At 39.8% G+C, this 17,472-nt stretch overlaps 1 protein-coding gene across 1 annotated transcript; it reads left to right on the top strand.

Moving 5' to 3' along the window:
• Positions 1–10,592: 10,592 nt before the first annotated feature.
• LOC128733472 (uncharacterized) lies at positions 10,593–16,375 on the top strand. The gene is made up of 2 exons (XM_053827079.1): positions 10,593–15,089; positions 16,256–16,375. Exons 1-2 carry the CDS (start codon positions 10,593–10,595, stop codon positions 16,373–16,375), a joined length of 4,617 nt encoding a protein of 1,538 aa, XP_053683054.1.
• The last annotated feature ends 1,097 nt before the right edge of the window (positions 16,376–17,472 follow it).

Raw genomic sequence — 17,472 nt, 5'->3', positions numbered from 1 at the left:
ATGCAGTTGGATGGTTTTGCTCTTCTCGGACATTTTCATTGAACTCGTTTTTAACCTGTCCGAAGTGTATCCGTTTTAAGTGAAATGGAATAAAATTTCGTGACCATCATGGCTGTCGACAATTCGTTAGCAGTCATCAGAAAGATACTCTATTTTAACCAGAGGGATTTGCAGTTACCTCCACTTTCTGCAATAATCTAGCTAACCGCTTTGGTTTCTAATCCTGTTGAACTTAGCTGATTCGTGCGTTATAAAACATATTTACTATTCATTGTCGTCATCATTAGCGTTGGGCACTCGACCATTCAGGAGAATATTTCGGACTGGAAAATTGAATTATCGAAGGATAGCGAATCCATTATTACTTGTCACAAAAATATTGGCCGATTAGCTTAAAAACTCCGGGACTTTCGAGTGCAATTGGATGTAAAATCTTAGACTTGTATTTGGACTAATTTGGGCTTGAAGCTTTATATCAAATTGAACTGGAAATTGGACTACAAAATTGGATTTGAAATTGGACTCAAATTTGGAGTAATTTGAACTAGAAGTTTTACTAAGAATTAAACATGAAATCAGACTTTGACAATTCGAAGTTTTTATTTGAAATTGAAATTGAATTAAGTTGGAAATTGGACTTGAAATAGGATTTAAAATTGAAAGTGAAATTGGACATTGACTTGGATTTGAAATTATGCTCGAAATCTAACTTGAAATTAGAAGTAAATTGCATTTAAATTGGACTTGGGATTAGACTTTCATTTGAAATTAGACTTGAAATGGGATTTCATATTTTTCTAGAAATTGAAATTTTTGTTCCCTTTTTTCTTCTTTTCTGTGCCGTTTTCTTGGTTTTTGCTCTCAGTTTACTTCATTTTCTTTGTTTTTCCTTTTTTTTTCTCACGTTTTTTCTGTACCATGTACATTTTTTCTTATGTACAGTCCTGCATTTCCTGTTCCTTTCCCACTCATTTTGTTTGTCATTTTCTTTCCCGTTTTCCGTCTTTTTTCTTAGCTTTTTCATTTTTCATTTCTAGTTTTCATTTGTTCTAACTCTGCTTCTTCTGATTTTTCGTCTTCGTCTGTTACCTTTTTCCTCTTTTAGATACCCCGTTTTCTTCTTTTCTGTCACGATTATTCTGTTTTAGGTTTCCGTTTTTCTCCGGTTTTTCTTTTCACCTTTTTCTTTGGTCCTTTTTTCTTGTTTTTTTTCTTTCTCGGCCCCATTTTTCTATCGCATTCCCATTTTTTTCCCTGTTTTTTCTTGTCTCCTCTATCGATTCTTTTTGCTTTCTCGCTATTCTTGAATTTCCATTTGGTTTCTCTTGTTTTCTGTTCCGTCCCCTCTCTAGTCTCAATTGCTCTATAATTCTATCGTGTTTTGCTACCTTTTCTGTCGGTTTCTTCTTCTTTTTCCGATCCTCTATTTGTCTCGTTTTCCCTCCGTTTCTCTTTCTTGTTTTTACTTTTTTCTGCTCACTGTTTCCTCTTTCTATTCATTTCATGTCACGTTTTGCACCCTTTTCAATCCTGATTTTCCTCTTGTGTTTCTTTTTTCTTTTCCGTACGTCCTTTTTCCCCCTTTTTTAGGTCCGTTTTCCTTTTTTCAGTCTATTTTTTTTGCCTTGTTAACTCCTTTTCTATTTTTTATTTTTGTCTGTTGCGTTCCTCTTATTATGTCCTGCTTTTTTTTTTGTCTATCTCGTTTGTCTTTCGTTTTCAGCTAAACAGTGAACCATTTTTCTTGTTTTCTGTTCTCGTTTGTCAATTTTCCTGCTCCCGTATTTTCCCCTGACCTTTTCAGCTTTTCTATTCCAGTTCTTTTCTTTTTCTTTGTTTTGATTTTCTCCTCTTTCGTTTATCGTTTTCTCTTTTTTTTCTTATTTTCTTTTTTCCGTTTTTTCTCCTTTCCTATCAGTTCCCTTATTTTTTGCTTCGTTTTCACACTTTCGGTTTTAATTTCGGTCTCTCTCTCTCTCTCTCTCTCTCTCTCTCTCTCTCTCTCTCTCTCTCTCTCTCTCTCTCTCTCTCTCTCTCTCTCTGTGTCTCTGTCTCTGTCTCTCAATCTCTCTCTCTCTCGCTCTCTCACTCACTCTCTCTCTCTCTCGCTCTCTCACTCACTCTCTCTCTCTCTCGCTCTCTCACTCACTCTCTCTATCTCTCTTTCATTTTTTCTACCTTTCCTATTCCGTTTGTCTTGTTTTTATCACGTTTTCCTTCGTACTCTTTTCCATTTTTTTATTTTTCATTATCATTTTTATAATTTTATTTTTTCGCGCCTGCAGCTGATTCGCCACTTCTCGTTTTTCTTCTTCGTCTATTTCCACATTTAGACATCCCGTTTTTTCCCCTTTTTTATTCTGTTTTTGGCATCCTTTTTTCTCTTTGCCCTCCGGTTTTCATTTTTTATCTCACGAGGTTTGTCTTTTTCTTTGGTCCGTTTTTCCTGTCTTCCTTTTCTTCTTTCTCTGTCCTATTTTCGCAGCCAATTATCTCGGTTTTCCTCTTTTTCTTTCTCATTTTCCCACCTTTTCTGTTACGTTTTTTTCTTTTTCGGTTCTGTTTGTCCTCATTTTCTTTCTCATAATCTTCATTTTTTTTCGTTTTATTTTTTCTTTCATTTTCTTTTCTTTTACAATTTTTCTCTTTTTGCGTCCCATTTTTTCTCCAATTGAAAAAACCGAAGGGTTTTACTTTTCCCCATGCCAGTTTTTCTTCTCTCTCTCGCACTCGTGCGCGTTTTCCTTGTTTGTCTATCCCGTTTGTCCAGTTTTTGTCACACTTTCCTTCAAGTTCTTTGTCGCTTTGTCCTCCAGGAGCAGCAGGAGACGAACTTCCTCTACAATTCGAATAATTTGCATTCAGCGTACGTTTGTCCGCTTTGGCAATGACGTAAAAGTCAAAAGTGGTTTTGATGCTATCCAATCCTGTTTCATTCCATCCTAGCGTGTTCTGTCATGTCTGCGTCCTTATTTTTATTAATGGGCCGTAATGAAACTGACGAGTTAAAAAAAGAGCTCCAAAAATCACATATCTAAAAAAATCTAACTGTTGATCATTTGGCTGTTCCATCGAAAATTCGAACCTCAACCGGAAATTAAGCACGCAAGAATTTTCTCCACGAGAAGACTTTTTCATGTTCGCTTGTATTTCCAGCTTGCTTGAATCCTTTTTAACTTTTGCACTGAACATTCAGTATAAAAAATTAAAATTTGATTTCAAAATACTGTAATCAACCAGACAATAATAAGTTCCTAATGGATGCGGAAGCCAAAAAATGATGTCAAAAATAAATATTATGACCAGCTCGTCTCTATCTAAATAATAGGATTGTCACTCGCGAACCCGAAATCCAGCCATCAAAATAAACTGGCAGACAGCGGTCGCGATCAAAAACATTCACCGCGTACACTACTTATGTGCGCGGCAAAACAACATAAACACCAGCCTCCGCGCGTCCTGTTCTGACCTGACGACGACCGACCGACGGTGGGTGCTGCCAAGTAGTTATTTATTATCGAAATTTTTGGCAACTATTGCCGCCGCCGCTGCTCTTGGGTTTCGCATAACGAAGTAGTAAGTAAATGCTTCACGAGCTAATTATCAGTCAGTGAAATAAAACTCGGTCTCGGTCGGCGGTGGAAGCAAGGAGTCCTGTCCTGGGGTGAAAATGTTTAACAGATGAAATATAATGGGGTTGTATCGTTGTGAAACAAATCATTCAACGTTCAAACATTAATTGGATTCAGTTTTTCCACGGTTTTTTTTAGGGAAAATTTATTGGAGTGACTTTTGTTTGTCAACAGCAGCTTTGTGAGGCATATTTCAATCGTCGATTAATTGTTCTCCTACCATTCGACTGCGACAAACTGTAGTGTAACTGCCGTTTCACAACTGCAACGTTTTGTAACCTCGCGCATATATCGTCGCTGTCAAAAATTAATCTTTTTCAACCAAACCGCATCACGCAAAGTATAACAACAAACACAAAAGCTGTAGGCGCAAGTAGGGATGAGTACATACGCAGCTGAGTTTCTTTCTTAGCTAGTAGGTAGGTATGAAACCGCAAAACAAAACAGAAATTCTGGTGAAATCGTGGGAGTATGAGAGTGCGGCGTGTGACAATTCATGGGTTTACCCATTATGTGAACTGCCGTCATTAATCACAACCAGGTGCCATTGATTGACAATTTCAGCACTCTTCAGTGAAGGTTGATTGTCAGCTTTGTTTATGTTTGAGGATGTTTGGGAGAACAAAGCAAACGCTAATTACTAAAATAATTCGAAGGTCTTGTTCTAGAAACGTTTACACCTGTTTTCAACTCCATGACCAACATTCATAGTTTTTAAATTGGCTAGATGCATCAACAAGCTTAAAATTCGCATGAAAATGTTTCTCGTGTTGCGGTATATTTTTCATGTGTGTTGCAAGTTAAATGCAAGGAGTAAATAAATTCTAAGGAATTTCATCGATTGCCAACGTTGCATTTTGCAGAGAATTTTTGTATGCGACCAGCATTGTGTTAAATATAATGAGCAAAATATTAGCTAATTTTCCAACTAGTTAAATAACCACTGTAACTTAAACAACCTCACCGAAGAAAGCAGCTTCTTGTACATTACCAAAATTATGAGTTATGGCAAACACAAAAAAAATACACATACACTAGCGCCGTCCGTGGAGTCAATTCTGCATTATTTTCCATACCATCTTGAAGGTGACAGTCATTTGAGTAACCTTCCCGAAGATCGCAACTTTCTAGATAGTCTGCAGCGCAAGATACAGCCTGTCTAAGCATATCACACATACACTAGCGCCAAGTAGCGAGTCAGTTCTGCGCTATTTTCCATGCCATCTTGAAGGTGGTAGTCATTTGAGCAACCTTCCGGAAGACCGCAACTTTCTAGACAGTCAGCAGCGCAAGATACAAAAACATACATATACATATACATATATATATACAAAAATATTACATATACGCGAGTGCCACGTAGTGAGGCAATTCCAAAATACTATAATCCAATGAAAAGCCTTCGATCTGCTGAACAACTTTGTCGAAGACACCAACGTTCTATACGGTCAGGATCACGAGTTATTCCATGTTGGAACCAAGTCAATTCCCATATGCTACGTAGACTTCATTAACACGGTTTCCATAAAGGGGACATAAACGACTAAAAATTTTGAAAAGATCATAACCTTTTTATTTCAGATTTTAATTCTGCAGTCTTTTCCGCTTATTTTGATACTAATTTTGTAATGATCCGACCACGGGAAGTGGCCGAAAAACGATCATACACATAAGCATTCCAGTGCGGCGTGGAACAACCTCGACGGAATAAAACCCCGCTCCTGAAAAACCACGATTTTCAAACTTTATGTACCTTTTTCTCAGAAACTACACAACGTATTGGAACAAACTTTTTTTTGTTTTGTTGGTAGTAGCTTGACAAAGACTTTTATAACTTTTGAGTTTTGTTAACGAATTACAGCTTGAGAAAAACGAAATAAAAAAACAAAAGAGCGCTAAAAAATTAAAATTTTGTCTTATTTTTCTTTTTCTCAAACTACTGTATAATAGCTCAATTCCGTCTTCAAAAAAAAAAATTGACCCCTGAAAGGATGTCAAGTTTTCGTGGCAAGAGTCGCAACTCGCTTCATAAATGCTTTACATTTACACAATACTGATGCTGTTACATAGCGTTTAGGTGTTTTGGCTGTATATTCCGGTTATCTCTGTAATAGTGAATTGAATTTTTCTCAGCAAGAAGTAAATAAGGCTAAGTATCTCTGATTCTCTCGTAATTAGACACGAGGCAACACAATATAAAAATCAAATATAAAAAACAATTTTGAAAGAATATGACGACGCCATGGTGGTCTGTTTTAACTCGTAAAGAAACGGATATTTTTTGGTAAATACAGCGATTTTTCAGTTCTTTATCTATACACAAGGCGTTAGGTAACTCGGTGCAAATATTTCAGGGGGTGATAGGCGACCATATTGGATGAGAACAATCCTAATATGCATTTAGCAAAATCCCAATCATTGCAGAGTTATAAAACATTTTTAGTTTTCGGTTCTGCTTGCCTTAAATTAGCGTAGTACAAAAAGTATTATTATTTTTTGTTTATTATCAATTTAAATTTCATATGACTAATTGTCTTAATGGAAATTTTGGAATGTCACTTAACAAAGATCTATAATCTATGCAATAATAGCTTTTGCAGAAATGTATTAGACGCCATATCAAAGTTAAACAAGCCCTCTACTGTGCAAAAGTACGCATGCAGGAGGCCAACAACGGTTCGTTGAGTCCAAACATCGTGTGGTGAAAGCTGAGTTGAAGCAAAACACGGAGGGTACATTGCACGGCATGGAAGTTCAGCTGCAAGCATTGCTTGCTAGATTTTTCTGCGTCGATCAAGAGTATCAATGCCAAGAAAACGGCAGCGGTGGGGATACGGGGACAAGTTCGCCGGATCTCGTTTGTGTACACGTTTTATTCACAAGTTCCATACACGCTTTTGAGGAAACCATACTAAACTAGCATATTAGCGGCTGCACCAGTGAGCAATATAAGGCCTTCAAACAATGAGGATCGTTGGAGTCCCGAACAATTTTCGAGATGAAGCCAAGCTGACGTGTTGCCTTAGCGATGACGTTTGTGCGGTGTGAATTGAAGGAAAGCTTAGCATCCAACAAAACACCTAAGTCGCTAATTTGATCTACTCTTACCAGTTCCTGATCGTCGGTTTGATACTGGAATGGAACACTATTGGATTCAGAGTGCGGTGAAAGGAACTCTATCGCGCAAGTACGAATTCAGCCATGCAGTATACCTCTGCCATGCATCATGTCCGACTGCCATGTCTATCTGATCGAACACCGCTTTTAAGTCGATATATATTGCACAAAGTTGAGCCTTCTGTTCCATGTGCATAATGTATGCAGACGTGAAATGCTAGCTAGCTATATACGATAGCTGAGAAAATGTACTGAAAATTGTTTCTAAACTTCCTAATTCGCAAAATCTAGTAACTTTTTTAAAGCGAAGAGCTTTGAAATAAGTATTTCTCAAGGTGTTTTCATCAAATTTATCCTAAAACCTCCTAAATCCTATATGAATTTATACGAATTCATATATCACGCATAGCACACGAGATCACCGCGTGCGCGAACACGGTCTCTCTTTCGTTTCATTTCAGAAAACGATTGCAGCTTCAAAATGTATTTTTCGGAAGAACTCGCGAACTTTTGCTTACCTTTGCCACCTTTGCTATGCGTCGTTAAATGTTAAGCAACGACAGCCCAGCAGGAGTGTGGTTGTAGATTTTCCGTCCTAGTGCAAGTGTGTAAACATAAATCCAGAGGGGTTCGTGTTGTCACACAACTTACGACAACGCACCGTCGCTTCCGAGAAGGAACGATCGAGGAAAGCAGTATCAGCAAGTGGTGTTAACGATTAACCATGAAATTTTGTGGGTTGTGGGAAATGATTCCAACCCAAGACAAGTATAAGCCTAGTTGCGCAACAGCCCCGCATCACACTTGATAGTATGGAGTGTGCAGACCCGGTAAAAATCCATCCTTTCCACATTACATGTTCGAGAGCTGCTATCTGCGGACAAACTTAAGTGGGTGGAATTTTGCAGGATTATGCAGGAAAAAAATGGACGCGAACCCTAAATTATGAAAAACATTGTTGTTGCTGTTGTTGTTTTTCATACTTTGTCAAATCGTGTCCGTCGCACGCAGTGATCTAGTGTGCTATGCGTGATGTATAAATTCGTGCAGTTTTCAGATACTAATTCAACACTTAACACGTTGCGTTTGAAATTAAATTGCACCGAAACTAAAAGAAATAGGTGTTTCACGCCAAAAAACGAATTGTGCAACGGCACCAGAGCTTCAAATTGGTAGATAAAACCAATCAACTTTATCACGCCTTTTTAGGAGTAAATTGATAAAAACACCCTGAGAATCACTTATTTCAAACCGTTTTGCTTATGAAACGTTTCTAAATTTCATAAAATAGGAAGTTTAAGGGCAGTTTTTAATGTAAAATCTCAGCTATCGGATGAAAGTAACAGAATCGAACTAGCTAGCCAGCAATTTTTTTGTACTACAGCAAATTAAAGGGAAACAGAACCGAAAATTAAAAGTGTTTGAAACGATTGAGATTTGACCATGTGCGCGTAAGGATTTTTTCCTTAAATGTGATAATACCCTGAATAATTGTAAACGTTGGGAGTAACTCGGGGATGAATATGGCATTATTCCCAAGCCAAGCTGCAATAAGCCTTGGTTATAACACCTTATAGCCTTATAGCGCCAAAGTAATCGAAAAGTACTCTCTAAATTTTTTAAACTTATCGTTAAAGGACTACGCTATAAATACTAAATGAGTTCTCTTATCTTGCCTAATCCAAATGCTTATAATAGTAACAAGGAAGCTGTATTCCATACAGACAAAACTTTTAAGATGACTTCTAAGTGAATCCTTCACATATTTGTTGGCAGGAATTTATGTGGAAAAACAATGTCTTCGGATAAACAGGTTCATCACATGCATCTTGATCTGCAGTATTTTTCCATAGGTACTGCAGAACGTGACGTATTCCGCATCATTGTAAACTCCTTAGCAGCTCCTTCTAAATTGAAATAAAGTGCCGGGTCCGTGTTTCGCGTCCAAAAGGCTAGCCGATCCTTCACTCCCTCAAAACTTATTCGTTTAACAGAATTCACATTCCAATTTCGGAGACTAACTATAGCAACTGTTCTAAAACTGTTTTTGCAAATGAAATGCGCTAAATTACAGTCGAAAGTGATCGTGACAAATATACAAATTTTTATTTTGATCAGTTAAAAGGATTTCTCAGGAATAATTTTAGAAAAATCGACTTTTTAAGCCTCCCAACTGCACATAACCCCTTACGAATGGATAAGTACTCAATGACCAAGCGACTCCATCAGCTCAAAATTGGTGGAGGCAAATTAAAGTCATCACTCTATGCCACTTTTTGATCGAAAAACCAATTTTTACTTTGTCACCCTAGTAAATATGAGCATACGTTCGGTAAAATGAAAAATAAATTTAAACATCATTATGTTCAATCACCTGTTTGGTTAATAATTAGGATAATTTTGCGGTGTGTTGTGCTTGTCTTCCAATATACATGCCATTTGTGATGATGTTCTTCTAGTGAACTGTTTGGTGCCATTAACAACTTACATTCGTCATGGGCACATCTCACCAATCAGCTGATGCTGATGCTGACGGAGGTACGAAACGATTGCACTTTCTCTCTTTCGTTCGTTTGCTCTTTAATATAACTGATGCATAAAGGTGCTCGCTCACCACGATCGTCATCGTACGGTACGTACCACGTACGTATGTACGAACGTTGAGAGAGAGCAAAATTTTTGTTCGGGGTTTTTGGGGAAAATCGGAAAGTTTTCCTAGAGGGAAACAGAGAAGGATTGTGAAGTGGGAAAAATTATTTATACTTATAACCGTACTTCTCACGTTGCCGCAGCAGAGTAGCACTTTGGCGGCATCAGTCGTAAGGAAGCAAGCATTCGGTGCACATCAACGGTAGAAAAATATCTGTTCGCCACGCTCTGGAGCACAGTTTCGAACGGTGTACTTAAGATTAAAGTTGGAGAAGTTCAACAGGATCAGTTTAGAAAGGCTCCAACGGTTTCGCTGTTCGGTCGTGACGAGACGTGAACGTGAGAGTGTTTTGCAAACTGTGTTACAATTTTAACGGATTAATCACCACATCGCCATCCTGTGACGTGACGAGCAAAAATGCGGGCTTAGATGCTAGACAGTGTTGTGAGTGGCACTCGTGAAGAGCGGTTTATTGTCTCATCAAATGAATTAAAAATAATTGAAAATAGAGGATACCAAGTGATAAAGTGTTGCTATAGCGGGGGAAAATTTTGATGTTTGGTTCTATTCGAGTGGATTTTTGCTAGCGAGCGTGAAAATCAAATTTTTCAGTTGCCGAATAGAAACGTCTTACTTTGCAGTCAGTTATTTTTAGTGTAAAAATGAAGTGGCTCAATTCCCTTGAATGTTGGTGATTTCCTGCGCTGACTGACAGCCAATCTTATAGAATCAATTTACGGGAAGAAAAACAACAAAGGATTTGGAGGTCGCGAGGAGCCGTTTCAAATTTTTCCCAAATTCTATTTGAGTAGCATACTTTGCGAAACACGTTACAGTGAAAACATAAGTAAAAATAGAATTGCATCGGATCCAGAGCGGAGTGTAGGAAATCTATGCTGTTTTAACTGCTGATTCACTCATGTGAAGAAGGAGAAATTTCTTAGCGGCCAACCAGCAGCGCAACAACCGCACGTGCTCTTGGATTGAACACAGAATCAGTCAAAACCAACGGGAGAATTTGGCTATTTATAGTGATACATACCTACGCGGCCAAGAGTTTAAAAAGCACATCGACGCAGCAACATAAACGAAAAATTGGTTTGTGCACAATTCACCAATGATTTGTTATTGATATTGAACATCAGCATAAGAGTTAATTCTCTGGTTACTCGACACAATTTACATATTGCAAGATGTCATTCTGTCGCATCACCGGCAAGTGCCGGTCATTGCCGAAACCAAACTATTTTCCTATGTTACCACCAATCTCACCGGCAGATGCAAAACGATTTTGTCGCATAACAGGAAAATCCTACGGATTACCATCGCACCATTTCATTCCTGTATTGCTTATCAAAAATTCACGCAGAGAAAAATGTAAGGTAACCAACATTGCCGGAGAGTTAAACCCCCACCATTACGTTCCCGGTAACTATGGTAGCAGAAAACACATTGTTATCTGTCAACTTCGTTACGTACTTCCGGTTCTGGACGCTGAAGATGATGCCCAAAAAAATTTAACCAACATTCTCACACAGAAGAGCAAACCCGTCGAGCAGAGCTTGTACGTTTACAAAGTTGACGAGCGAAACTTTGGTCTCGTATTTCCGGCACGACTGGAAGCTGCCGTGCGGGATGGAGACGTTCGTGACATTATGCTCGCCAAAGAGTCCGATAAACTGCTCATAAAACTGAAGAAAGGTAACAGTGTCTCGGTTAGTTTGCGAAACGTTGAACAGAACGATCTGGAAAATCTGTACGAAGGCGAAGGGCCTCGTGAAGAGGTCATCAAAAAACGGGAACAGGAAGAAGCTAAGCGACCGAAATCGAAAGGAAAATCTAATCTTTCCAGCATAGCAAACATTTTCGAGCAGAAGGAAAAGATTGAAGAACAGAAGGAGGAAGAGGAGCAGCAATTTATCGAAGCTCACCGGGAGAAAGCGATACGGTTGGCGGAAGAACGCCGCGAAAGGCAATTAGCCGAAAGTATGAAAGCATTACGATTGAACGTGCACTTGATTGAGCAGGAAAGTGAACTTAGCGATCTAATCAAGCCAATGATTGAATCGTGGGACTGGAGTACTCTGGAAAAGGAGGCTTACGAAAACAGCTCGAATATGACATCCATAAAAGCATTGCCGGACGTCCATCAGATTACACCGGTTAACTTACCATCTAAACAGATTCATGTGGATCATGCAATTCTGGAGAATTCCTGTGGCGTTGAAGCGGCGTCTTTCGTAGGGACGATTAACCCGACAAAACTCGAAATCAAAACCGAGCGGCTTAACGCAATGAAGTCACTGCCAGTAGAAGTTTTAGATGCCTTGTCCCATGTTGAAGCAAAACTCTCCGCACAATCTGAACTCTTTCCACATTTAAACGATTTGGCATCGGTTGTAAGTCACCTGCAAGAATCCCAGGCTTCAGAGGTGGACGGAGTCCCAGGAGCCAAGCTAGTTGTCAACCATCAAAATCTCTTCATTCCTGGCCAAACGCTAATGGTCAATAACAAGCCAACCTTTGTGCCGGGTCAAACGATAGAGACGGAAAATGGTATTCTTGAGTTCATTCCTGGAGTTACGATCACTACGCATGACGGAACAATAAAGTTTGTTCCCGGTGAAGTCAGTCTAACGAAAGCCGGAAAACCGCAGAACTTTGTTGCTGGTAAAATGATCGACGGTAAGTTCGTTTGCGGCCAGGTTATGACCATAAATGACGAACCACAGTTTGTGCCGGGACAAACGATTGTTACCCCTGAAGGGGTAACGAAATTTGTAGCCGGCATTGTCGATGAAGCTTCGGGAGCTTTTGTACCGGGTCAAAGCATTGAAACACCGGAGGGAATTAAGTTTATCCCTGGGCAAACGATTACCGTTCACGGTAAAGAGAAATTCATTCCCGGGCAAACGGTTATGAACAAGAGCAAAGAAATGGTGTTCATACCAGGTCAATCGGTCGCCAACGAGCAGGGAATTTCACAGTTTGTCCCCGGTAAAACTATCGTCACACCGGAAGGTGCCAAATTTGTCCCTGGACAGTACGTGGATGATACGTTCGTTCCTGGGCTGTCCAACGGGGAAGAGTTCGTGCCAGGTGTAAATATTGAAACCAAAGAGGGATCGAAATTTGTTCGCGGTCAGATTGTCAACACAAAACATGGCGACGTGTTTATGCCAGGCTCGACAACGGTCTCCAAAGATGGTCAGGTTCAGTTCCAGATTGCCTCCACCATCGATGCCGTGCAGTTCAGTGAAGCTAGCCCTGTTGGCATGGTGATGGATAGCGACAGCATGAAGATTACCGAGCCTACTTTGTGTGCCTTTGGGCACATGGTGCAAAATGATGAAGGAGTTGCGTTCTTCCCGGAAAAGATAAAGAAAGAAGAACTTCCTACCGGTAAGGTTGTTCCGGGAAAGCTAATAAAGCAGCAAGCTCAGACTAAGTTCATTCCTGGTATCAATGTTGAGGATGGTTTTATCCCTGGTCAGGTGGTACAAACCGATCACGGTGAACAGTTCGTTCCTGGTCAAGTGATCGAGACCAGTGAAGGTTTGAAGTTCGTCCCGGGACAGATTATAGAAACGAAAAATGGATCCAAATTTGTGCCTGGTCAAACGATGCATACCATTGAAGGTCCGCGATTTGTGCCAGGTCAAATTATCAACACAAAGGCAGGTCCAATGTTCATTCCCGGACAGGTTATTTCGACGGATGATGATGGAGAGAAATTCGTGCCCGGTCAGATAGTCGATACCGATGACGGTCCTCGCTTCGTTCCGGGACGTGTGGTAGAGACGGAGAACAAGGTTACCTTCATACCGGGTAGGATCGTTCAAACGGCTGAAGGGCCGAAATTCGTTGCACCAGATCTGAAGGATACCGAAGATGGAGATGAGGAGTTCCATGTGCAGAGTTTTACGGTAACTCCTGAAGAGTTGAAACTTTTGAAACCGAATCAGACTACGTCTACAATGGATACGACGGAAAGTACGTTGGTAGTTACCTTGGACAGTTCTATGTTACAGCAATTGTCGGAAGCTGGAATGCACGTTGGCCGTCAGGTCGAGGCGTCCGCTGTGGATTACGTGCTACAAAGTACAAAGGAACGAAAGGCTTTGCAACAGTTCATAACAGAACACCACATCCAAGCAGCCAGTATAGATGTGATGGAAAACATCTTCGAAGGTTTGAAGAAAGTGTGCAAACAAATCAACTTAACTTCGTTGCAATATGGAACGGAAGAAGATAAACTTAATGCGGATATAAGTGCGTGCAACGGGTCGGCAGAGGTCGTAGAAATGCTTGCTGCCAATTTGGTTACGATTTTAATCAATGCAAACGAATCGGAGAATCGAAACATGTACGAGGTTATAGCGGAAGCCATCAAAATGTCTAGTAATGAGTACAGTATCGAAGAACTTCAGCATGCCATGGAAACTCCAATCGCTTCCGATTATCTTGCGAGTGTAATGAACAGGACTATAGTGAAGAACAATATCGATCAGAAGTTGAAGACCATAACTGCGTTCGTTGACGTTGATGTTGAAGATGGAGAAGAAACAGGCATTTCGGCGCCACACGGTGCGATCGAGGAATTCTGCCAACTGATGAACAATGACCGAATGTCGGAAGCGTTCGTAAACTTACTGAAGAAGGATGAGAATTTGTTCAAATCTATTGTAAGTAGTTTGAAAATATCCGGTGTAGTGGAGGATAGTGTTAACATTTCGGACATTCTGCAAGCTGCTGTCGTGGATAGCATACAAGACAGGGCTCAATCTGCCATGGTTGAACTGCTTAGTGATCAAAATCAAGTACAGTTGACTAGTTTGCTGAAGAAATCCAGTGGTTTAGCATTGGCACTGGGACACAGCAAAGAAGCGGAAATGTTCCAATACTTAGTGACACATCCGAAAGCACTGAAAGATCTGAACAAAGAGGACGAATTATTCAACATAATCAATCGAGTGTTGATCATGGAAGAGCTTGCGGAGGACGATGACGAATGCAGAGAACTGATCGATAGTTTAGAGAAAACGCCTTCCCACGCGACAAAAAGTGATAAACTGCGTGAGCTAATTCGTCAAAGTGGAGCTCTAACCTTTACCCCTGTGAAAAAAGTAGTCATCGAAACGTCGAAAGACGTACCGATTTCGCTGTTTTACACCAACAATCGGCTGGCGATTGATGAATTCTTCCTCAAGAGCGGTCAAGTGCAACGGCACAGCCCGAAGGCATTCCTGATTATCAAAAAAGGAATACAAGCGGTAATTCCCCGGGAATCTAGTCACGAAGTGCTGGCCGGAAAGATCGCCTACACCGTACTGGACGAGCATGGCATTCGGCACTTCCAGCCGATGAATGTACTGAACGCGCTAAAAATCACGCCACGCTTCTGTCATCGCTTCTCGCTGTATACCTGTGATATCCGCGAGGATCCGGACAACGATACGCTCAGCAGTAACAGTAGTCACGACGGAGATTGGGACGACTCGAGCAACCACTATCGGTCCGGTCTGTCCAGACGAGGGTCGATGTACGCCAGTGGTTCCAGCAACGGATACGACAGCAACAGGAGAGGAGACAGACTGGATTATATGACTACAACAGCAACGCGCCGAAAGTCACTTAGGAATGGGTATAATCATCCCTATCATGCCTACCACCGTCAGGATAGTTTTAAGGTTAGTACAATTGGATTGTTTGAGTGATTTTTTTGCAACGGGCGAAAGAACGACGGAAAGAGTTGGCTTGCAACAGAGTCGGTTGCATTGGGCAATCCACGGAAAATTTTTAAAATATATTTTTTCTCATCTGTCAATTCCTAATCTGTTAGTAATAATTGTGTCACATAGTTTTTACTCCTAATGACTAATGAGACAATTTGTGCCGGTGTACAAAATATCATGGAATTCTAGGACCCTTCGGCACAAAGCTGTACGATAATTTTGAAAAATGTCCAAAACTCATTTGGATCGTTTCCCAATCCGGGACACGATTTTTATAATGACAATTAAAAGATTTATGTGCAATATCAGTCATATTATTTTATTTTGTCATTATTTATATGCCCATTACGAAAACATATAAATCCTCCCTAATTAATTGAAATGAGAGCCGATATATTTCGTTCCAAAATAGCAAGAAATAATTTTTCTGCTAATAAGTTTACGATCTGCAACTTTTTACATGACATGACATTAAACCAGTTAACGGATTTCAGGAAATGTTTGCATTTCTCATTTTCGGACAAACAAAAATATTTTCTGCTAGTTTACAATCTATAACAGATGATTGCCAAAACACACAGACACAATATTGTGACGTAAAATATACATTATTCAACGAGATTGTCATGTTAGGTTTTTTTGCCAAAGGAGCAGCAGAAAAAAAGCGCTGTACTGCTGTCACTATTACTCGTGTCGACCTTAACAACAGCGGCGGAATACAAAACAAATGAACTCTGGCTCTTCGAGCGTATTAAATCTTTCTCGATGCGCGTAGTCTTTCGTCAAACAATTGCCTGTTAACGAGGCAACTATTTTTAAACCAGCAGCTGTATTCACGCAAAAAACACCGATTTAAGCCGCTTCGGATTCTGCTCCTCTTGCAGGCTCTTGGTCGAGCGCGCTAAAAATAATCCCATTTCGAACACCTCGCCTTGCCCGTTCGATCGGCTTTGTCCGTCGCCGGCCCCGTACTCGTTCCATCGTCGTTCTTCCCCGATTCGCTCCTGTTGCAATAAATCATAATGAAATCCAATATTCTCAACTCTACATAATAACTACCATCTGGTTGGTACTTTACCGAAGTTTGTTGTTTTTGTGCTCGGTATCTGCTTTTTTTGCAGTCCCTCCCGATGGCAATGCGGATTGCGATCAAGGCATCACTCTCCCGAGAAGCACCGATCATCAAATCGAGCAGCCGAAGCTACATCCAGCGATCGTCATCGATGGCCCGGCTAAAATGAACATTTACCGTTACACGTATAGTCATTAAGTTTTAAAATGATCTAGTAAGTTACAGGATCTTGTAAAAATTATTGTGTATAGTATTAAAAAAAATCTATTCACATGATCCAGTATTTCGGAAAGCAACCAATAATATGGAATCACAAAATCCAACCCTAGCATTTAAGTTACATATTTTTAACACAATTTTATTTAGCTTAAAACGAAGATCATAGATGATGTATACATAGAATGAATCATGTAAAGATTTAGGAAACAACGTATCCTGAAATGTATACCCCAGAAATCCAAATGAATCCAATAAAAGAAAAGTGAAAATCAATCTCTTCTGGGAATTGCCGGACGTGAAAAAGAACAGAATGGAAATCCCAGATGCATCGGCAACATCGGCAAAGATCATCGTCGAATAACATCAACCGGCCGCGGTCATCAACGCGTGTTTTATTCATCGTAAACATTCAATTTCGGGGAAGGAATCTGTGTTTGTTTTACATACCGCCAGTGACTGGCCAACCAAATGGAATTTTGTTTACAAGGTGTGGAACTATCACTATTGATGGGACATAAAATAGTTATGGATAGTAAATATTCAGGTATTGTATTGACATTTGACTTTCATAATCTCTTAATTTCAGGAACGATTTATTTGTATTTCAAAGAGCGTAATTCAAAATTTTTCATGTTAAGAAATATGTGTAAAGGCGGATTAAAGTGGATATTTAGTTTAGCTCTCATTGCAATTTTTTGGATAAAAAATATAAAATTATTCTGCCTATCGATTAAAAATTTAATCTTATACGGCTAAAGGTATGATACTAGTCTACTACAGAGGAAAAAGTAACGTTAAAAATAACAATTCTATGAAAATATCAATATCATGAATTATGACAAATATAACTCGACAGGAGAAAGTAATACTTTTCAAAATTTGTAAGATCTCACTTTCGCGCTGTAAGTCCACCTCCGTCTTCCCATTGGTACAGCCGCCCGGTGCGTCGGACGATAAAGCAAAAGTGATACGCTTCTTCCAACTAATTTTCCGCTCTTTTCTCTTCACGTCTTGTCACGCCATAGGGATACTAATTGTAATTCATTA

The sequence above is a fragment of the Sabethes cyaneus genome, chromosome 2, assembly GCF_943734655.1.
Source record: "Sabethes cyaneus chromosome 2, idSabCyanKW18_F2, whole genome shotgun sequence".
Lineage (NCBI taxonomy): Eukaryota > Metazoa > Arthropoda > Insecta > Diptera > Culicidae > Sabethes > Sabethes cyaneus.
The sequence above is the reverse complement of the archived record's forward strand: the minus strand, read 5'-3'. Positions and strand labels throughout refer to the sequence as shown.

Excerpts from the sequence above, each read along its gene's own strand:
- LOC128733472 (XM_053827079.1), top strand. The coding sequence starts at position 10,593 with ATGTCATTCTGTCGCATCACCGGCAAGTGCCGGTCATTGCCGAAACCA. Across the intron at positions 15,090-16,255 it reads ACCGTCAGGATAGTTTTAAG|TCCCTCCCGATGGCAATGCG; the intron begins GTTAGTACAATT and ends CTTTTTTTGCAG.